This window comes from Argiope bruennichi, chromosome X1 (assembly GCF_947563725.1).
Source record: "Argiope bruennichi chromosome X1, qqArgBrue1.1, whole genome shotgun sequence".
In the NCBI taxonomy this organism is placed as follows: Eukaryota; Metazoa; Arthropoda; class Arachnida; order Araneae; family Araneidae; genus Argiope; species Argiope bruennichi.
The window spans coordinates 135782203-135807274 of record NC_079162.1 but is presented as its reverse complement, the minus strand read 5'-3'; the positions used below and the strand labels follow the sequence as shown (position 1 = coordinate 135807274).

The 25072-nt window shown below is 28.2% G+C and overlaps 1 protein-coding gene across 9 annotated transcripts in view; it reads right to left on the bottom strand.

The window, feature by feature from the left end:
* LOC129959082 (striatin-3-like) overlaps window positions 1-25072 on the bottom strand; it is a 173061-nt gene that overhangs the window by 83825 nt on the left and 64164 nt on the right. For 6 of the 9 annotated variants that reach the window (XM_056071887.1, XM_056071888.1, XM_056071884.1 and 3 more), the window contains 6 exons: window positions 23458-23502; window positions 22314-22373; window positions 15202-15246; window positions 14058-14117; window positions 6932-6976; window positions 5787-5846 (listed from right to left, as the gene is read on the bottom strand). In XM_056071887.1, coding sequence (XP_055927862.1) covers window positions 5787-5846; window positions 6932-6976; window positions 14058-14117; window positions 15202-15246; window positions 22314-22373; window positions 23458-23502 — 315 coding nt within the window. The remainder of the gene's footprint in view (window positions 1-5786; window positions 5847-6931; window positions 6977-14057; window positions 14118-15201; window positions 15247-22313; window positions 22374-23457; window positions 23503-25072) is intronic. The other 3 variants (XM_056071885.1, XM_056071883.1, XM_056071886.1) reach the window with 3 other exon arrangements.

Sequence of the window (25072 nt, the reverse complement as noted above, 5' to 3'; positions counted from 1 at the left end):
GCTGAATTATAAGTTGCCGGAAATTATGATGTGAAATTTATTGATATTCAAGTAAAAAGTATGTCAATTTTGAATTCGTCTTCATTAGAAAATGAAAATAATGATTCATGTTCGGAAAATAAATATACAAGAAAGTTTAAATTACCAAAATTAGAATTCCGAAAATTTGGCGACGGTATTAAAGATTGGTTTCCATTTTGGAACCAATTTCAGAAAATACATGACAATTATCAGATATCTAATGAGGATAAATATGAATATTTAATACAAGCTACTGTTAAAGGTTCTAGAGCAAGAGAAGTAATAGAAAACTTTCCGCCATTAAAAGAAAATTATTTGAAAGCAGTAGAATGTTTAAAATGAAGATTCGGTTGTGAAGATATTTTTGTTGAGGTATATGTCAGAGAGTTACTACAATTAATTATCTCAACAAATCAGACTAAAAATATTTTTCTTATTTATATGACAAGCTAGAAGCTCATTTACGGACACTTGAAACGTTAAGAATCACTACAGATAAGTGTTCCTATATATTATTTCCATTAGTTGAATCATGCTTCAATGAAGAATTTTTAAAAGCTTGGCTATGAAATTCAACTTTTACTTCAGTTGATGATTCAAAAGCTCGGTTAAATAGTATGATAAATTTTCTTAAATGTGAGGTTGAAAATGAAGAACGAATTAATCTTGCAGTATCAGGATTTGGTTTATTAAAAAATGATGATTCAAAAGTTAATAATTTTACAGCTAAACCAATGAGAAAATATTCTAACGATAGAATTACTACTGCGTCAGCTTAAGTACTTCAGCAGTAAATTTAAGAAAATGTGTATTTTGCAATGGTAAACTTTTAATTTCAGCTTGTTATTCTGCTCAAAAAATGAATATATCTGATAGAAAAAAAAATATTTAAAGAAAAAGGTTGCTGTTATGCATGTTCAAAACTGGGGCATCATATTAAATCATGTAGAATAAATTTACACTGTATCATATATGGTAGTAAACATCACGTTTTAATATGCAATAAATTAAATATAAGTTCAGAGCCTCCAAATGGGCAAAAAAATGTAGCAGAAAATTCTTCTAATGAAAATTCAAATGTTGCTATGACTAACATGGAGGATTGTTTACCAAATGTTGTTTTACCAATTTTGAGAATTAAATTAATTTCGGAATGTAAAGAATTAGAAGTGCTCACCGTATTGGACATTGGATCACAGCGATCATATATATTGAAAAAGTAAGGAAAAGATAATAACAAATGGGTTGTGAAAGTCAAAACAGCCCATTAAATGTTACTAAGATCCATTCAACGAATATTTCCTTTGGAAGTACCACCTAGTGAATTAACAGGCTACTCCTGTTCAATTGGAAAACTCGAAAATAAAGAAGATAATTCTTTTGAGAATAAATCAGTTGATCCTGCTTCAGAACTGACTGTAATACGGAGTAGTCGAATTGTGAAAATACCTAAAAAGACTGAACTTATAGACATTTTACTAACTTTAGTTTTCATGAATAATTGCAACATTAATAGCTTTATTCGGCAAACTAAATTTTTTACAAAAAGTATATCAAATTAAGATTGTAAAGCATGTTGAGTTGTTAGCAACTCAAGGTGGTTAATGTTAAGTACTGAAGTTGTCATAATTAATTATAATTATTATTATTTATTTTTACTATTCATAGTTTATTCTTTGAATGTCAACATTGTATTATTTTTTACTGTATGGCAATATTGTTTAAATTAAAAAAAAAAAAATGTTGTGTTTATTTAATGAAAAAATAAAAAAAGTGTCTTTAGTAAAAGGTTGAAATCGCAAGTTTATAGGATGATGGTATTGTCAAGTATTTATTAAGTATTATGTAACAATGAGCAAAATTAGGAGCCAAACAATTTTATCAGAAGAGAAACAACTTTATACTGCAAAAAAACTTCAGTGCAAACTGCATTCTCATATATTAATTAAATTATTGATTTTATATCTGATTTTGAACTGTGTCGAGGACATTTGGTACACTTTCCATAATTGCCCAGTAACAAAACTTTAAACCAAACACATTCTCAAACATAAAAATAATAGGATACTAAACAAAAAAATATGGATGGGAACAAAAGGCAGCAGATAGTACCAACTGAACATTGCTCACCAAGCAAAAGGTTTTTCCCAGTAAAATAGACAAAAACAATTTGGAGTCAATGTAAAATTAATGAAATTAATTTAAGTAAAAATTAATGAAGTTTGTAATCTATTTTTACCTGCATGAAGTTTGTTGAGGATCTGCCTATCGCATAATAAATGAACATAAAGCTATGAAGATAAATTTTGTTTCAAACAGAACAAGTGAGAATATTTGAAAAAACGCCGTACTTCTAGTGCAATTAGCTAAATCATTGCCTTTAAAAAAAATGCATCTAGGGATTGTAATACCGGTGTACCGGGATACTGAATACCGGTATTTTGAACCATTTTTACAATTTTGTACTACCGGTATTCACAAGTTTAAATACCGGTTTTTAGGTATTTACTAGAAATCCTTGAAATTGTCTCCACTACATGTTCACGTGATAACACTTACATACATGTGAGGAAAAAAAAAAAAAAAATTGATCTAAAAAGTATCCAATAGGGAAATCCAAGGTCAAAGGTGAATATCGGATATGCGCTTATCGTTCCGCGTCTCACTCCTTTTAATGAGATGGAATCGTCGAAATGTAGATGAATAGTATGTGAATCATCCAAGAAGGAGGGTCAAAACTATCCTATTACAGTTCCGAGCAATACTGCACACGCTCAGGATTCGTAGTCTGATATTCGTGTCTGTGAAAACAAGGTTGTAGTTGTGAAGAAAGGGCGTAATATTTCGATATTTTTTAAATTGGTGAGTTTGTCATTCACATTGTATTTGCATATCATACTTTAGGGATCAAAATATTTTTTCAGATTTATTATATATATATTCATAAATAATAACCCATACTAATGAATAACTTTAAAGAACATAAAAAATCAGTTGATAATACTTCGGTTTGGTTTCATTATTTATATGATGAAAAGAATATGATGGCACAATGTAAAAAATGTTCAAGAGTTATTAAAGTGAACGGAGGAAGTACCAGCGGACTCCATACACATTTAAAAACGAAACATGATACAAATTTGTTAAAGAGGAAACAATCTAATTGTGATGAAGATACAAATTTAAGCGCAGTTTCTAAGGCGAAGCCATCAGAGATTTTAGATTATTTTGAAAAAAGAAAAGATAATTTGAATGAAACTATAAGTAAAATGACAGCATTAGATGGTTTGCTATTTCGAGTGTTTCGCACTTCTACTGAATTAAGAAAATCACTATCCGCCAGAGATTTTAAAAATCTACCAACATCAATAAACACTATAAGAAGAACTGTTATAAAATTCAGTAATTGTGTTCGCAATTCTTTGAAACACGAGCTATTACAATTAAAAGTAAACGGTGAAAAACTTAGTCTTACATTTGATGAATGGAGAAGTGTAAGAAATAGAGGCTATTTAAATATAAATATTCATTCAGAAAAAAAAAAAATGGAATACAGGACTTGCACATGTCTCGGGAAGTATGCCAGCAGAAAAATGTGTGGAAGTGCTTAAGTCTAAAATAGTGAAACATGGATTATTATCCCTGAAAGAAGATATTGTATCCATAACAACTAATGGAGCAACAGTTATGAAAAAAGTTGGAAAATTGATTGGTGCAAATCAGCAATTGTGCTATGCTCATGGAATTCAATTAGGAGTAATAGATGTATTATACCAGAAAAATAAATAACAGAAGAATCCAAATACTGTGGATATAGAAACTTCGGACTCCGACTTTGAAGAGAGTGAGAGTGATATTGACAATGAAGATAATGACAATGTAACTGTGAAGACGATATTGCTAATGAGGTTGAAATATTAACTCATCAGAAATTGCTTCCTATAAATTATGAAGTTCGAAAAATTGTTAAGAAATTTAAACGTTCCTCTACAAAAAAATGCCATACTACAAAAATATATACTAACTGAAAATAAAACAGAATATATGTTAATATTAGATTCTAAAACACGTTGAAACAGTTTACTCCTAATGATGGAACGATTTTTGAAACTGAGAAATCCGAAATGCAACAATCGACTTAAACCTACAACTTTATTTTTCAGATAGTGAATTCGACTTAATATCCAGAACTGTATCAGCTCTACTTCCAATAAAACTGGCTGTTGAGGCATTATGTCGGAGAGATTCTAATTTATTAACAGCTAATTCAACAATAAATTTCATGTTGCAGTCACTGAAAGAACAGCACACATCACAAGCTGAAGAATTATATATTACATTGAAAACTCGCACAGAAGAAAGGCATACCGAAATAGAAAATGTGTTACTGTATTTACATAATTATAATGATTAAAAAAAAAAAAAAAGAAAAAAAAGGAGACTAACCAATTTAAATCTTGGAAAATTCTTCGAATCTTGGACAATTCTTGGAAAAAGTATATCGCTCATTGCTAACAGTACCATCAACTAGCGTAGATGCCGAAAGAGCGTTTTCGATAGCTGGTAATTTTTGCACAAAATTGCGTTTCCACAGACTTATTAGTTATATTAACACTTTTTTGTGATTTAAATAAAGAAAATGTTCCTTTACTTTTTTGTGATTCTTTATATATTGTTATAATTTAGGTTACAAATTATTTTTACTGATATTTACACTCTGTAATAAAACTGGCAAATAAAACAAAGAAACGCCTGTGTCGTCTTTCTTTTTTTAAAATTTCTAATAAAAGCGGTATCCCGGTATTAATATCTAAAAAAAATACCGAATACCGGTATTGAACTTTTGGTCCGATATTGCAATCCCTAAATGGGACACAGGATTTAACACAATATAAAATTGTTTTAGTTATTCTTCGCTTTTTGCAAAGATTAATCAAAGATGTTTTGTAATATGAGTTAGTTAAAGATTTCTAGAACATTCCCGCTGTCTACATATATGTCCACATTTTTATGAAAGAAGATTTTTTTTAAAGAATAACTATATGCGATTTTATCTAGTAATTTATTGAAGCTGATGTATGTTTGTGATATCTTTCTCTTCTCTGATGAATGAAAGTAAGTTTCTGAATGAAGTCTTTTGTAGTCAAATGATCAATAAAGTAAAAATAAATCTGTTAAAAGATGCATTTAAAGATAACATATTTTTTCCTGCCATTAAAAAAAAATGCCATAAACTGCATGGCCTAATATTTCTTCATATGTCTTTTATTTTCAAAGAAACTAGTTATAGTAAATTTAATGGGTTTATAAAGTAATAAGAAATTTAAAAATCCAGTTCTGAATTACTAATTCTTTATGCATGAATGAGAAGATGAAAATTTGAAGTTAAACAAAATGCAACAATATTGTCATCGGTAAGAAGTAAATAAATAAATACACTCTAAAAGAATCTCACTTTGTGGTAGGAAAATCTTGTTGTTCAAATATTCCTTAGCATATTAAAAAGTTCATATTTATTGATTATTACCACTACTCAGCTTCTATGGTTTTTTTAACTTTTACTTTCCTTAACTTAATTATTTAAAATAAAAAATATTTATAAAACCATTATCTTATTTCTATGTGACAATATATATCTAGGATTTACTTCTAACAAGATATTTGGTATTCATCTAAAAATATACAACATATTTCACAGATCAATTTCAGGATTTTAAGCTTAAAACAGCTATTGAAATATACAGAAAACAGAAAATTTCAATTACCAGGGTCTTCCTCTCCTGGATCTTCATCGGAATTCATTATCAGATCACTGTTTTCTGTAACTGACAAAATTGGAATTAAATTATCGTAAAAAGTAAGAAAAGTATATCTTATTAAAATATTTAAAGTAAATGTGAAAAATTGCAAATAAATCACAACCTAAATTCTTTGAACTTTTCACAAATTAAAATTCTAGATTCATGAGTAGGAATTTTTAATCAATACTTTTAATCTGGATTTTTTTTCTTTGAAGTATACAAGAATACAAAAGGGAAATTACACAATTAAAAAAATATTCTAAATGCCTGTATTTTTCACATTAGATTGCAGCTCTCCCTTTTTTAAACAACTGATTTTGGAAATCTCATGATTCAAAGCTACTGAAAAGGATTTTTCATATGTTACATAATTTATGTGTTATTGAATAAAATGATCATAACAAATGATATGAAACAAAAAATCATAACAAAGATCATAACAAACAAATCATAACAAATGATTCAAATTAAATTTATAAAATGTTTTAGAATTTAAAAGGGTACTTGTGCTCCACTGGTGAGTTTTTTTGACATAATTGTATGCCATTGGCAAACTTTATATCTTAACCGAATGTCATCAGTAAATATAGCCAAGAGACTAACATGAAATTTTTGCCCTTTAATCGTTAGTTGCAATAAATATGACAAGCTTTCCAATTAATCATTGGCCTGCATTTAATGAACTAATAGCTTTAGAAGCTATCATAAGTTCTGTAAGGTAACGAATCATACACTATAAAGAGAGACAACTTTAAAACAATTACTTTTAAGATGAATTACATGCATTAAATAGAAACAAATATCAAAATCATAAACCTCATTTTCATTTCATATTCTGAAACTTGTTAGATTTTATAGTTACAATCAAATAAAATGTTCAAATATAGAAGATAAAAACAGATTTAGAATAGACAAAATGAACAGCTTGAAAACAACATACTACAGAAGGTATATTATGTTGACACACTTTAAAACAAACTGAAATAAAACAAAAATGTAAAACAAAGAGCGCATAGCCATTTTTTTATGATATAAATATATAATGCAGATGGTGTTTGAATTACCAGCATATAATTATAACAAAGTATCATCTAAGGAAATTGCAGTACCTTCTCCAAGAGGTTCCCCAGTATCGTCTTCAATGATTTTCTTACCTAAAGATATTAATTAATCTTTAGATACTTTACTGGCAAATAAATATTTTTAAGGATGAAATTGGCTAAATTTGAAAGTACACAGATGTAACTGTGTTATTGATACTAAGTGCACCTAAAGTCTTTAACAAATTAAATTTAGAATCTATTCAACAATATAGAAAAGTATAGCTTATGTTAAAACTCTCCTCACACTATGTGTATGCATGTTTTAACAAATGAAAAATAAATTAGTTATGAATCTTCACAAAGATTATGTTGCAATTTAAAAATATTATGATAACTCAATGCAGAGATAAAATTATTTCACTAAAAGAAATTATTAAATATTTATTATATCTTGCACAATCCATAATCAAATCTCAATGCATGTGTCTTAACAATAATCTAATTCAATCTGTACACCAATAACATAGAGTATGGAAAAAACTAAATGGCATGCTATATTTGTGCAATTCTTGTATAATCCGAGATCCTGCAAACCTCTTACGTAAATAAAGCAGCAGAAAAATATATCAGAGTTCACGACAATTATTGTACAAGTAATTCTATCTTATATAGTAACACAAATACATATTCTCAAGTAAATAAGCACTTTAGCATGCGTACAATCATTTAAGAGGAAAATTCAAAATTTTCCTTTGGTGTCGCCTTTCGAGATATACTCACTGATTTCTTCCAACCATTTCTCTCACTGTTCCTCTCTTTAATTCAATTGAAATTGTCATAATTAATTATAATTGTTATTTATTTTTATTATTCATAGTTTATTCTTTGAATGGCAACACTGTATTATTTTTTACTGTATGGCAACATTGTTTGAATTAAAAAATGATGCTGTTTTTTTTAATCCAAAAATGAAAAAAGTATCGTTAGTAAAAGGTTGAAATCACAAAATTATATTGCGGTTATTTTGATTTATTTTAATCTAGCTTAAAACAACGATTTAGTTTACGGGATGATGGTATTATGAAGTATTTATTAAGCATTATGTAATATTTTTTGGCGTCTGCGACCGGACGTTGTTTTGAGTAAGAAAGATTGACGTTTATTTACTTTCGCATTACGGAACTTGGGATATTAACAAAGTATAAGAAGGCTGTTAGAGCTGCCTTTACTAGAGCAGTTTCAAATTTACAAGTTCTTTTGGAGACTGAAAACCCAAGTAAACATGAAATTCAAGTGCAGTTGTCTGTAATTGAGGAGAAGAATTCCGAGTTAAAGAATCTGAATGAACAGATAATGGTGCTTTAATTAGATGGTGACTCAGCAGATTTGGATGCTGAATTATAAGTTGCCGGAAATTATGATGTGAAATTTATTGATATTCAAGTAAAAAGTATGTCAATTTTGAATTCGTCTTCATTAGAAAATGAAAATAATGATTCATGTTCGGAAAATAAATATACAAGAAAGTTTAAATTACCAAAATTAGAATTCCGAAAATTTGGCGACGGTATTAAAGATTGGTTTCCATTTTGGAACCAATTTCAGAAAATACATGACAATTATCAGATATCTAATGAGGATAAATATGAATATTTAATACAAGCTACTGTTAAAGGTTCTAGAGCAAGAGAAGTAATAGAAAACTTTCCGCCATTAAAAGAAAATTATTTGAAAGCAGTAGAATGTTTAAAATGAAGATTCGGTTGTGAAGATATTTTTGTTGAGGTATATGTCAGAGAGTTACTACAATTAATTATCTCAACAAATCAGACTAAAAATATTTTTCTTATTTATATGACAAGCTAGAAGCTCATTTACGGACACTTGAAACGTTAAGAATCACTACAGATAAGTGTTCCTATATATTATTTCCATTAGTTGAATCATGCTTCAATGAAGAATTTTTAAAAGCTTGGCTTTGAAATTCAACTTTTACTTCAGTTGATGATTCAAAAGCTCGGTTAAATAGTATGATAAATTTTCTTAAATGTGAGGTTGAAAATGAAGAACGAATTAATCTTGCAGTATCAGGATTTGGTTTATTAAAAAATGATGATTCAAAAGTTAATAATTTTACAGCTAAACCAATGAGAAAATATTCTAACGATAGAATTACTACTGCGTCAGCTTAAGTACTTCAGCAGTAAATTTAAGAAAATGTGTATTTTGCAATGGTAAACTTTTAATTTCAGCTTGTTATTCTGCTCAAAAAATGAATATATCTGATAGAAAAAAAAATATTTAAAGAAAAAGGTTGCTGTTATGCATGTTCAAAACTGGGGCATCATATTAAATCATGTAGAATAAATTTACACTGTATCATATATGGTAGTAAACATCACGTTTTAATATGCAATAAATTAAATATAAGTTCAGAGCCTCCAAATGGGCAAAAAAATGTAGCAGAAAATTCTTCTAATGAAAATTCAAATGTTGCTATGACTAACATGGAGGATTGTTTACCAAATGTTGTTTTACCAATTTTGAGAATTAAATTAATTTCGGAATGTAAAGAATTAGAAGTGCTCACCGTATTGGACATTGGATCACAGCGATCATATATATTGAAAAAGTAAGGAAAAGATAATAACAAATGGGTTGTGAAAGTCAAAACAGCCCATTAAATGTTACTAAGATCCATTCAACGAATATTTCCTTTGGAAGTACCACCTAGTGAATTAACAGGCTACTCCTGTTCAATTGGAAAACTCGAAAATAAAGAAGATAATTCTTTTGAGAATAAATCAGTTGATCCTGCTTCAGAACTGACTGTAATACGGAGTAGTCGAATTGTGAAAATACCTAAAAAGACTGAACTTATAGACATTTTACTAACTTTAGTTTTCATGAATAATTGCAACATTAATAGCTTTATTCGGCAAACTAAATTTTTTACAAAAAGTATATCAAATTAAGATTGTAAAGCATGTTGAGTTGTTAGCAACTCAAGGTGGTTAATGTTAAGTACTGAAGTTGTCATAATTAATTATAATTATTATTATTTATTTTTACTATTCATAGTTTATTCTTTGAATGTCAACATTGTATTATTTTTTACTGTATGGCAATATTGTTTAAATTAAAAAAAAAAAAATGTTGTGTTTATTTAATGAAAAAATAAAAAAAGTGTCTTTAGTAAAAGGTTGAAATCGCAAGTTTATAGGATGATGGTATTGTCAAGTATTTATTAAGTATTATGTAACAATGAGCAAAATTAGGAGCCAAACAATTTTATCAGAAGAGAAACAACTTTATACTGCAAAAAAACTTCAGTGCAAACTGCATTCTCATATATTAATTAAATTATTGATTTTATATCTGATTTTGAACTGTGTCGAGGACATTTGGTACACTTTCCATAATTGCCCAGTAACAAAACTTTAAACCAAACACATTCTCAAACATAAAAATAATAGGATACTAAACAAAAAAATATGGATGGGAACAAAAGGCAGCAGATAGTACCAACTGAACATTGCTCACCAAGCAAAAGGTTTTTCCCAGTAAAATAGACAAAAACAATTTGGAGTCAATGTAAAATTAATGAAATTAATTTAAGTAAAAATTAATGAAGTTTGTAATCTATTTTTACCTGCATGAAGTTTGTTGAGGATCTGCCTATCGCATAATAAATGAACATAAAGCTATGAAGATAAATTTTGTTTCAAACAGAACAAGTGAGAATATTTGAAAAAACGCCGTACTTCTAGTGCAATTAGATAAATCATTGTCTTTAACAAAAATGCATCTAGGGATTGTAATACCGGTGTACCGGGATACTGAATACCGGTATTTTGAACCATTTTTACAATTTTGTACTACCGGTATTCACAAGTTTAAATACCGGTTTTTAGGTATTTACTAGAAATCCTTGAAATTGTCTCCACTACATGTTCACGTGATAACACTTACATACATGTGAGGAAAAAAAAAAAAAAAAAAAAAAAAAAAAATTGATCTAAAAAGTATCCAATAGGGAAATCCAAGGTCAAAGGTGAATATCGGATATGCGCTTATCGTTCCGCGTCTCACTCCTTTTAATGAGATGGAATCGTCGAAATGTAGATGAATAGTATGTGAATCATCCAAGAAGGAGGGTCAAAACTATCCTATTACAGTTCCGAGCAATACTGCACACGCTCAGGATTCGTAGTCTGATATTCGTGTCTGTGAAAACAAGGTTGTAGTTGTGAAGAAAGGGCGTAATATTTCGATATTTTTTAAATTGGTGAGTTTGTCATTCACATTGTATTTGCATATCATACTTTAGGGATCAAAATATTTTTTCAGATTTATTATATATATATTCATAAATAATAACCCATACTAATGAATAACTTTAAAGAACATAAAAAATCAGTTGATAATACTTCGGTTTGGTTTCATTATTTATATGATGAAAAGAATATGATGGCACAATGTAAAAATTTTTCAAGAGTTATTAAAGTGAACGGAGGAAGTACAAGCGGACTCCATACACATTTAAAAACGAAACATGATACAAATTTGTTAAAGAGGAAACAATCTAATTGTGATGAAGATACAAATTTAAGCGCAGTTTCTAAGGCGAAGCCATCAGAGATTTTAGATTATTTTGAAAAAAGAAAAGATAATTTGGATGAAACTATAAGTAAAATGACAGCATTAGATGGTTTGCTATTTCGAGTGTTTCGCACTTCTACTGAATTAAGAAAATCACTATCCGCCAGAGATTTTAAAAATCTACCAACATCAATAAACACTATAAGAAGAACTGTTATAAAATTCAGTAATTGTGTTCGCAATTCTTTGAAACACGAGCTATTACAATTAAAAGTAAACGGTGAAAAATTTAGTCTTACATTTGATGAATGGAGAAGTGTAAGAAATAGAGGCTATTTAAATATAAATATTCATTCAGAAAAAAAAAAAAATGGAATACAGGACTTGCACATGTCTCGGGAAGTATGCCAGCAGAAAAATGTGTGGAAGTGCTTAAGTCTAAAATAGTGAAACATGGATTATTATCCCTGAAAGAAGATATTGTATCCATAACAACTAATGGAGCAACAGTTATGAAAAAAGTTGGAAAATTGATTGGTGCAAATCAGCAATTGTGCTATGCTCATGGAATTCAATTAGGAGTAATAGATGTATTATACCAGAAAAATAAATAACAGAAGAATCCAAATACTGTGGATATAGAAACTTCGGACTCCGACTTTGAAGAGAGTGAGAGTGATATTGACAATGAAGATAATGACAATGTAACTGTGAAGACGATATTGCTAATGAGGTTGAAATATTAACTCATCAGAAATTGCTTCCTATAAATTATGAAGTTCGAAAAATTGTTAAGAAATTTAAACGTTCCTCTACAAAAAAATGCCATACTACAAAAATATATACTAACTGAAAATAAAACAGAATATATGTTAATATTAGATTCTAAAACACGTTGAAACAGTTTACTCCTAATGATAGAACGATTTTTGAAACTGAGAAATCCGAAATGCAACAATCGACTTAAACCTACAACTTTATTTTTCAGATAGTGAATTCGACTTAATATCCAGAACTGTATCAGCTCTACTTCCAATAAAACTGGCTGTTGAGGCATTATGTCGGAGAGATTCTAATTTATTAACAGCTAATTCAACAATAAATTTCATGTTGCAGTCACTGAAAGAACAGCACACATCACAAGCTGAAGAATTATATATTACATTGAAAACTCGCACAGAAGAAAGGCATACCGAAATAGAAAATGTGTTACTGTATTTACATAATTATAATGATTAAAAAAAAAAAAAAAGAAAAAAAAGGAGACTAACCAATTTAAATCTTGGAAAATTCTTCGAATCTTGGACAATTCTTGGAAAAAGTATATCGCTCATTGCTAACAGTACCACCAACTAGCGTAGATGCCGAAAGAGCGTTTTCGATAGCTGGTAATTTTTGCACAAAATTGCGTTTCCACAGACTTATTAGTTATATTAACACTTTTTTGTGATTTAAATAAAGAAAATGTTCCTTTACTTTTTTGTGATTCTTTATATATTGTTATAATTTAGGTTACAAATTATTTTTACTGATATTTACACTCTGTAATAAAACTGGCAAATAAAACAAAGAAACGCCTGTGTCGTCTTTCTTTTTTTAAAATTTCTAATAAAAGCGGTATCCCGGTATTAATATCTAAAAAAAATACCGAATACCGGTATTGAACTTTTGGTCCGATATTGCAATCCCTAAATGGGACACAGGATTTAACACAATATAAAATTGTTTTAGTTATTCTTCGCTTTTTGCAAAGATTAATCAAAGATGTTTTGTAATATGAGTTAGTTAAAGATTTCTAGAACATTCCCGCTGTCTACATATATGTCCACATTTTTATGAAAGAAGATTTTTTTTAAAGAATAACTATATGCGATTTTATCTAGTAATTTATTGAAGCTGATGTATGTTTGTGATATCTTTCTCTTCTCTGATGAATGAAAGTAAGTTTCTGAATGAAGTCTTTTGTAGTCAAATGATCAATAAAGTAAAAATAAATCTGTTAAAAGATGCATTTAAAGATAATATATTTTTTCCTGCCATTAAAAAAAAATGCCATAAACTGCATGGCCTAATATTTCTTCATATGTCTTTTATTTTCAAAGAAACTAGTTATAGTAAATTTAATGGGTTTATAAAGTAATAAGAAATTTAAAAATCCAGTTCTGAATTACTAATTCTTTATGCATGAATGAGAAGATGAAAATTTGAAGTTAAACAAAATGCAACAATATTGTCATCGGTAAGAAGTAAATAAATAAATACACTCTAAAAGAATCTCACTTTGTGGTAGGAAAATCTTGTTGTTCAAATATTCCTTAGCATATTAAAAAGTTCATATTTATTGATTATTACCACTACTCAGCTTCTATGGTTTTTTTAACTTTTACTTTCCTTAACTTAATTATTTAAAATAAAAAATATTTATAAAACCATTATCTTATTTCTATGTGACAATATATATCTAGGATTTACTTCTAACAAGATATTTGGTATTCATCTAAAAATATACAACATATTTCACAGATCAATTTCAGGATTTTAAGCTTAAAACAGCTATTGAAATATACAGAAAACAGAAAATTTCAATTACCAGGGTCTTCCTCTCCTGGATCTTTATCGGAATTCATTATCAGATCACTGTTTTCTGTAACTGACAAAATTGGAATTAAATTATCGTAAAAAGTAAGAAAAGTATATCTTATTAAAATATTTAAAGTAAATGTGAAAAATTGCAAATAAATCACAACCTAAATTCTTTGAACTTTTCACAAATTAAAATTCTAGATTCATGAGTAGGAATTTTTAATCAATACTTTTAATCTGGATTTTTTTTCTTTGAAGTATACAAGAATACAAAAGGGAAATTACACAATTAAAAAAATATTCTAAATGCCTGTATTTTTCACATTAGATTGCAGCTCTCCCTTTTTTAAACAACTGATTTTGGAAATCTCATGATTCAAAGCTACTGAAAAGGATTTTTCATATGTTACATAATTTATGTGTTATTGAATAAAATGATCATAACAAATGATATGAAACAAAAAATCATAACAAAGATCATAACAAACAAATCATAACAAATGATTCAAATTAAATTTATAAAATGTTTTAGAATTTAAAAGGGTACTTGTGCTCCACTGGTGAGTTTTTTTGACATAATTGTATGCCATTGGCAAACTTTATATCTTAACCGAATGTCATCAGTAAATATAGCCAAGAGACTAACATGAAATTTTTGCCCTTTAATCGTTAGTTGCAATAAATATGACAAGCTTTCCAATTAATCATTGGCCTGCATTTAATGAACTAATAGCTTTAGAAGCTATCATAAGTTCTGTAAGGTAACGAATCATACACTATAAAGAGAGACAACTTTAAAACAATTACTTTTAAGATGAATTACATGCATTAAATAGAAACAAATATCAAAATCATAAACCTCATTTTCATTTCATATTCTGAAACTTGTTAGATTTTATAGTTACAATCAAATAAAATGTTCAAATATAGAAGATAAAAACAGATTTAGAATAGACAAAATGAACAGCTTGAAAACAACATACTACAGAAGGTATATTATGTTGACACACTTTAAAACAAACTGAAATAAAACAAAAATGTAAAACAAAGAGCGCATAGCCATTTTTTATGATATAAATATATAATGCAGATGGTGTTTGAATTACCAGCATATAATTATAACAAAGTATCATCTAAGGAAATTGCAGTACCTTCTCCAAGAGGTTCCCCAGTATCGTCTTCAATGATTTTCTTACCTAAAGATATTAATTAATCTTTAGATACTTTACTGGCAAATAAATATTTTTAAGGATGAAATTGGCTAAATTTGAAAGTACACAGATGTAACTGTGTTATTGATACTAAGTGCACCTAAAGTCTTTAACAAATTAAATTTAGAATCTATTCAACAATATAGAAAAGTATAGCTTATGTTAAAACTCTCCTCACACTATGTGTATGCATGTTTTAACAAATGAAAAATAAATTAGTTATGAATCTTCACAAAGATTATGTTGCAATTTAAAAATATTATGATAACTCAATGCAGAGATAAAATTATTTCACTAAAAGAAATTATTAAATATTTATTATATCTTGCACAATCCATAATCAAATCTCAATGCATGTGTCTTAACAATAATCTAATTCAATTTGTACACCAATAACATAGAGTATGGAAAAAACTAAATGGCATGCTATATTTATGCAATTCTTGTATAATCCGAGATCCTGCAAACCTCTTACGTAAATAAAGCGGCAGAAAAATATATCAGAGTTCACGACAATTATTGTACAAGTAATTCTATCTTATATAGTAACACAAATACATATTCTCAAGTAAATAAGCACTTTAGCATGCGTACAATCATTTAAGAGGAAAATTCAAAATTTTCCTTTGGTGTCGCCTTTCGAGATATACTCACTGATTTCTTCCAACCATTTCTCTCACTGTTCCTCTCTTTAATTCAATTGAAATTGTCATAATTAATTATAATTGTTATTTATTTTTATTATTCATAGTTTATTCTTTGAATGGCAACACTGTATTATTTTTTACTGTATGGCAACATTGTTTGAATTAAAAAAATGATGCTGTTTTTTTTAATCCAAAAATGAAAAAAGTATCGTTAGTAAAAGGTTGAAATCACAAAATTATATTGCGGTTATTTTGATTTATTTTAATCTAGCTTAAAACAACGATTTAGTTTACGGGATGATGGTATTATGAAGTATTTATTAAGCATTATGTAATATTTTTTGGCGTCTGCGACAGGACGTTGTTTTGAGTAAGAAAGATTGACGTTTATTTACTTTCGCATTACGGAACTTGGGATATTAACAAAGTATAAGAAGGCTGTTAGAGCTGCCTTTACTAGAGCAGTTTCAAATTTACAAGTTCTTTTGGAGACTGAAAACCCAAGTAAACATGAAATTCAAGTGCAGTTGTCTGTAATTGAGGAGAAGAATTCCGAGTTAAAGAATCTGAATGAACAGATAATGGTGCTTTAATTAGATGGTGACTCAGCAGATTTGGATGATGAATTATAAGTTGCCGGAAATTATGATGTGAAATTTATTGATATTCAAGTAAAAAGTATGTCAATTTTGAATTCGTCTTCATTAGAAAATGAAAATAATGATTCATGTTCGGAAAATAAATATACAAGAAAGTTTAAATTACCAAAATTAGAATTCCGAAAATTTGGCGACGGTATTAAAGATTGGTTTCCATTTTGGAACCAATTTCAGAAAATACATGACAATTATCAGATATCTAATGAGGATAAATATGAATATTTAATACAAGCTACTGTTAAAGGTTCTAGAGCAAGAGAAGTAATAGAAAACTTTCCGCCATTAAAAGAAAATTATTTGAAAGCAGTAGAATGTTTAAAATGAAGATTCGGTTGTGAAGATATTTTTGTTGAGGTATATGTCAGAGAGTTACTACAATTAATTATCTCAACAAATCAGACTAAAAATATTTTTCTTATTTATATGACAAGCTAGAAGCTCATTTACGGACACTTGAAACGTTAAGAATCACTACAGATAAGTGTTCCTATATATTATTTCCATTAGTTGAATCATGCTTCAATGAAGAATTTTTAAAAGCTTGGCTTTGAAATTCAACTTTTACTTCAGTTGATGATTCAAAAGCTCGGTTAAATAGTATGATAAATTTTCTTAAATGTGAGGTTGAAAATGAAGAACGAATTAATCTTGCAGTATCAGGATTTGGTTTATTAAAAAATGATGATTCAAAAGTTAATAATTTTACAGCTAAACCAATGAGAAAATATTCTAACGATAGAATTACTACTGCGTCAGCTTAAGTACTTCAGCAGTAAATTTAAGAAAATGTGTATTTTGCAATGGTAAACTTTTAATTTCAGCTTTTTATTCTGCTCAAAAAATGAATATATCTGATAGAAAAAAAAAATATTTAAAGAAAAAGGTTGCTGTTATGCATGTTCAAAACTGGGGCATCATATTAAATCATGTAGAATAAATTTACACTGTATCATATATGGTAGTAAACATCACGTTTTAATATGCAATAAATTAAATATAAGTTCAGAGCCTCCAAATGGGCAAAAAAATGTAGCAGAAAATTCTTCTAATGAAAATTCAAATGTTGCTATGACTAACATGGAGGATTGTTTACCAAATGTTGTTTTACCAATTTTGAGAATTAAATTAATTTCGGAATGTAAAGAATTAGAAGTGCTCACCGTATTGGACATTGGATCACAGCGATCATATATATTGAAAAAGTAAGGAAAAGATAATAACAAATGGGTTGTGAAAGTCAAAACAGCCCATTAAATATTACTAAGATCCATTCAACGAATATTTCCTTTGGAAGTACCACCTAGTGAATTAACAGGCTACTCCTGTTCAATTGGAAAACTCGAAAATAAAGAATATAATTCTTTTGAGAATAAATCAGTTGATCCTGCTTCAGAACTAACTGTAATACGGAGTAGTCGAATTGCGAAAATACCTAAAAAGACTGAACTTATAGACATTTTACTAACTTTAGTTTTCATGAATAATTGCAACATTAATAGCTTTATTTGGCAAACTAAATTTTTTACAAAAAGTATATCAAATTAAGATTGTAAAGCATGTTGAGTTGTTAGCAACTCAAGGTGGTTCTTGTTAAGTACTGAAGTTGTCATAATTAATTATAATTATTATTATTTATTTTTACTATTCATAGTTTATTCTTTGAATGTCAACATTGTATTATTTTTTACTGTATGGCAATATTGTTTAAATTTAAAAAAAAAAAAAGATGTTGTGTTTATTTAATGAAAAAATAAAAAAAGTGTCTTTAGTAAAAGGTTGAAATCGCAAGTTTATAGGATGATGGTATTGTCAAGTATTTATTAAGTATTATGTAACAATGAGCAAAATTAGGAGCCAAACAATTTTATCAGAAGAGAAACAACTTTATACTGCAAAAAAAACTTCAGTGCAAACTGCATTCTCATATATTAATTAAATTATTGATTTTATATCTGATTTTGAACTGTGTCGAGGACATTTGGTACACTTTCCATAATTGCCCAGTAACAAAACTTTAAACCAAACACATTCTCAAACATAAAAATAATAGGATACTAAACAAAAAAAATATGGATGGGAACAAAAGGCAGCAGATAGTACCAACTGAACATTGCTCACCAAGCAAAAGGTTTTTCCCAGTAAAATAGACAAAAACAATTTGGAGTCAATGTAAAATTAATGAAATTAATTTAAGTAAAAATTAATGAAGTTTGTAATCTATTTTTACCTGCATGAAGTTTGTTGAGGATCTGCCTATCGCATAATAAATGAACATAAAGCTATGAAGATAAATTTTGTTTTAAACAGAACAAGTGAGAATATTTGAAAAAACGCCGTACTTCTAGTGCAATTAGCTAAATCATTGCCTTTAACAACAATGCATCTAGGGATTGTAATACCGGTGTACCGGGATACTGAATACCGGTATTTTGAACTATTTTTACAATTTTGTACTACCGGTATTCACAAGTTTAAATACCGGTTTTTAGGTATTTACTAGAAATCCTTGAAATTGTCTCCACTACATGTTCACGTGATAACACTTACATACATGTGAGGAAAAAAAAAATTGATCTAAAAAGTATCCAATAGGGATATCCAAGGTCAAAGGTGAATATCGGATATGCGCTTATCGTTCCGCGTCTCACTCCTTTTAATGAGATGGAATCGTCGAAATGTAGACGAATAGTATGTGAATCATCCAAGAAGGAGGGTCAAAACTATCCTATTACAGTTCCGAGCAATACTGCACACGCTCAGGATTCGTAGTCTGATATTCGTGTCTGTGAAAACAAGGTTGTAGTTGTGAAGAAAGGGCGTAATATTTCGATATTTTTTAAATTGGTGAGTTTGTCATTCACATTGTATTTGCATATCATACTTTAGGGATCAAAATATTTTTTCAGATTTATTATATATATATTCATAAATAATAACCCATACTAATGAATAACTTTAAAGAACATAAAAAATCAGTTGATAATACTTCGGTTTGGTTTCATTATTTATATGATGAAAAGAATATGATGGCACAATGTAAAAATTTTTCAAGAGTTATTAAAGTGAACGGAGGAAGTACCAGCGGACTCCATACACATTTAAAAACGAAACATGATACAAATTTGTTAAAGAGGAAACAATCTAATTGTGATGAAGATACAAATTTAAGCGCAGTTTCTAAGGCGAAGCCATCAGAGATTTTAGATTATTTTGAAAAAAGAAAAGATAATTTGGATGAAACTATAAGTAAAATGACAGCATTAGATGGTTTGCTATTTCGAGCGTTTCGCACTTCTACTGAATTAAGAAAATCACTATCCGCCAGAGATTTTAAAAATCTACCAACATCAATAAACACTATAAGAAGAACTGTTATAAAATTCAGTAATTGTGTTCGCAATTCTTTGAAACACGAGCTATTACAATTAAAAGTAAACGGTGAAAAATTTAGTCTTACATTTGATGAATGGAGAAGTGTAAGAAATAGAGGCTATTTAAATATAAATATTCATTCAGAAAAAAAAAAAAAATGGAATACAGGACTTGCACATGTCTCGGGAAGTATGCCAGCAGAAAAATGTGTGGAAGTGCTTAAGTCTAAAATAGTGAAACATGGATTATTATCCCTGAAAGAAGATATTGTATCCATAACAACTAATGGAGCAACAGTTATGAAAAAAGTTGGAAAATTGATTGGTGCAAATCAGCAATTGTGCTATGCTCATGGAATTCAATTAGGAGTAATAGATGTATTATACCAGAAAAATAAATAACAGAAGAATCCAAATACTGTGGATATAGAAACTTCGGACTCCGACTTTGAAGAGAGTGAGAGTGATATTGACAATGAAGATAATGACAATGTAACTGTGAAGACGATATTGCTAATGAGGTTGAAATATTAACTCATCAGAAATTGCTTCCTATAAATTATGAAGTTCGAAAAATTGTTAAGAAATTTAAACGTTCCTCTACAAAAAAATGCCATACTACAAAAATATATACTAACTGAAAATAAAACAGAATATATGTTAATATTAGATTCTAAAACACGTTGAAACAGTTTACTCCTAATGATGGAACGATTTTTGAAACTGAGAAATCCGAAATGCAACAATCGACTTAAACTTACAACTTTATTTTTCAGATAGTGAATTCGACTTAATATCCAGAACTGTATCAGCTCTACTTCCAATAAAACTGGCTGTTGAGGCATTATGTCGGAGAGATTCTAATTTATTAACAGCTAATTCAACAATAAATTTCATGTTGCAGTCACTGAAAGAACAGCACACATCACAAGCTGAAGAATTATATATTACATTGAAAACTCGCACAGAAGAAAGGCATACCGAAATAGAAAATGTGTTACTGTATTTACATAATTATAATGATTAAAAAAAAAAAAGAAAAAAAAGGAGACTAACCAATTTAAATCTTGGAAAATTCTTCGAATCTTGGACAATTCTTGGAAAAAGTATATCGCTCATTGCTAACAGTACCACCAACTAGCGTAGATGCCGAAAGAGCGTTTTCGATAGCTGGTAATTTTTGCACAAAATTGCGTTTCCACAGACTTATTAGTTATATTAACACTTTTTTGTGATTTAAATAAAGAAAATGTTCCTTTACTTTTTTGTGATTCTTTATATATTGTTATAATTTAGGTTACAAATTATTTTTACTGATATTTACACTCTCTAATAAAACTGGCAAATAAAACAAAGAAACGCCTGTGTCGTCTTTCTTTTTTAAAAATTTCTAATAAAACCGGTATCCCGGTATTAATATCTAAAAAAAATACCGAATACCGGTATTGAACTTTTGGTCCGATATTGCAATCCCTAAATGGGACACAGGATTTAACACAATATAAAATTGTTTTAGTTATTCTTCGCTTTTTGCAAAGATTAATCAAAGATGTTTTGTAATATGAGTTAGTTAAAGATTTCTAGAACATTCCCGCTGTCTACATATATGTCCACATTTTTATGAAAGAAGATTTTTTTTAAAGAATAACTATATGCGATTTTATCTAGTAATTTATTGAAGCTGATGTATGTTTGTGATATCTTTCTCTTCTCTGATGAATGAAAGTAAGTTTCTGAATGAAGTCTTTTGTAGTCAAATGATCAATAAAGTAAAAATAAATCTGTTAAAAGATGCATTTAAAGATAATATATTTTTTCCTGCCATTAAAAAAAAATGCCATAAACTGCATGGCCTAATATTTCTTCATATGTCTTTTATTTTCAAAGAAACTAGTTATAGTAAATTTAATGGGTTTATAAAGTAATAAGAAATTTAAAAATCCAGTTCTGAATTACTAATTCTTTATGCATGAATGAGAAGATGAAAATTTGAAGTTAAACAAAATGCAACAATATTGTCATCGGTAAGAAGTAAATAAACAAATACACTCTAAAAGAATCTCACTTTGTGGTAGGAAAATCTTGTTGTTCAAATATTCCTTAGCATATTAAAAAGTTCATATTTATTGATTATTACCACTACTCAGCTTCTATGGTTTTTTTAACTTTTACTTTCCTTAACTTAATTATTTAAAATAAAAAATATTTATAAAACCATTATCTTATTTCTATGTGACAATATATATCTAGGATTTACTTCTAACAAGATATTTGGTATTCATCTAAAAATATACAACATATTTCACAGATCAATTTCAGGATTTTAAGCTTAAAACAGCTATTGAAATATACAGAAAACAGAAAATTTCAATTACCAGGGTCTTCCTCTCCTGGATCTTCATCGGAATTCATTATCAGATCACTGTTTTCTGTAACTGACAAAATTGGAATTAAATTATCGTAAAAAGTAAGAAAAGTATATCTTATTAAAATATTTAAAGTAAATGTGAAAAATTGCAAATAAATCACAACCTAAATTCTTTGAACTTTTCACAAATTAAAATTCTAGATTCATGAGTAGGAATTTTTAATCAATACTTTTAATCTGGATTTTTTTTCTTTGAAGTATACAAGAATACAAAAGGGAAATTACACAATTAAAAAAATATTCTAAATGCCTGTATTTTTCACATTAGATTGCAGCTCTCCCTTTTTTAAACAACTGATTTTGGAAATCTCATGATTCAAAGCTACTGAAAAGGATTTTTCATATGTTACATAATTTATGTGTTATTGAATAAAATGATCATAACAAATGATATGAAACAAAAAATCATAACAAAGATCATAACAAACAAATCATAACAAATGATTCAAATTAAATTTATAAAATGTTTTAGAATTTAAAAGGGTACTTGTGCTCCACTGGTGAGTTTTTTTGACACAATTGTATGCCATTGGCAAACTTTATATCTTAACCGAATGTCATCAGTAAATATAGCCAAGAGACTAACATGAAATTTTTGCCCTTTAATCGTTAGTTGCAATAAATATGACAAGCTTTCCAATTAATCATTGGCCTGCATTTAATGAACTAATAGCTTTAGAAGCTATCATAAGTTCTGTAAGGTAACGAATCATACACTATAAAGAGAGACAACTTTAAAACAATTACTTTTAAGATGAATTACATGCATTAAATAGAAACAAATATCAAAATCATAAACCTCATTTTCATTTCATATTCTGAAACTTGTTAGATTTTATAGTTACAATCAAATAAAATGTTCAAATATAGAAGATAAAAACAGATTTAGAATAGACAAAATGAACAGCTTGAAAACAACATACTACAGAAGGTATATTATGTTGACACACTTTAAAACAAACTGAAATAAAACAAAAATGTAAAACAAAGAGCGCATAGCCATTTTTTATGATATAAATATATAATGCAGATGGTGTTTGAATTACCAGCATATAATTATAACAAAGTATCATCTAAGGAAATTGCAGTACCTTCTCCAAGAGGTTCCCCAGTATCGTCTTCAATGATTTTCTTACCTAAAGATATTAATTAATCTTTAGATACTTTACTGGCAAATAAATATTTTTAAGGATGAAATTGGCTAAATTTGAAAGTACACAGATGTAACTGTGTTATTGATACTAAGTGCACCTAAAGTCTTTAACAAATTAAATTTAGAATCTATTCAACAATATAGAAAAGTATAGCTTATGTTAAAACTCTCCTCACACTATGTGTATGCATGTTTTAACAAATGAAAAATAAATTAGTTATGAATCTTCACAAAGATTATGTTGCAATTTAAAAATATTATGATAACTCAATGCAGAGATAAAATTATTTCACTAAAAGAAATTATTAAATATTTATTATATCTTGCACAATCCATGATCAAATCTCAATGCATGTGTCTTAACAATAATCTAATTCAATCTGTACACCAATAACATAGAGTATGGAAAAAACTAAATGGCATGCTATATTTGTGCAATTCTTGTATAATCCGAGATCCTGCAAACCTCTTACGTAAATAAAGCAGCAGAAAAATATATCAGAGTTCACGACAATTATTGTACAAGTAATTCTATCTTATATAGTAACACAAATACATATTCTCAAGTAAATAAGCACTTTAGCATGCGTACAATCATTTAAGAGGAAAATTCAAAATTTTCCTTTGGTGTCGCCTTTCGAGATATACTCACTGATTTCTTCCAACCATTTCTCTCACTGTTCCTCTCTTTAATTCAATTGAAGTTGTCATAATTAATTATAATTGTTATTTATTTTTATTATTCATAGTTTATTCTTTGAATGGCAACACTGTATTATTTTTTACTGTATGGCAACATTGTTTGAATTAAAAAATGATGCTGTTTTTTTTAATCCAAAAATGAAAAAAGTATCGTTAGTAAAAGGTTGAAATCACAAAATTATATTGCGGTTATTTTGATTTATTTTAATCTAGCTTAAAACAACGATTTAGTTTACGGGATGATGGTATTATGAAGTATTTATTAAGCATTATGTAATATTTTTTGGCGTCTGCGACAGGACGTTGTTTTGAGTAAGAAAGATTGACGTTTATTTACTTTCGCATTACGGAATTTGGGATATTAACAAAGTATAAGAAGGCTGTTAGAGCTGCCTTTACTAGAGCAGTTTCAAATTTACAAGTTCTTTTGGAGACTGAAAACCCAAGTAAACATGAAATTCAAGTGCAGTTGTCTGTAATTGAGGAGAAGAATTCCGAGTTAAAGAATCTGAATGAACAGATAATGGTGCTTTAATTAGATGGTGACTCAGCAGATTTGGATGCTGAATTATAAGTTGCCGGAAATTATGATGTGAAATTTATTGATATTCAAGTAAAAAGTATGTCAATTTTGAATTCGTCTTCATTAGAAAATGAAAATAATGATTCATGTTCGGAAAATAAATATACAAGAAAGTTTAAATTACCAAAATTAGAATTCCGAAAATTTGGCGACGGTATTAAAGATTGGTTTCCATTTTGGAACCAATTTCAGAAAATACATGACAATTATCAGATATCTAATGAGGATAAATATGAATATTTAATACAAGCTACTGTTAAAGGTTCTA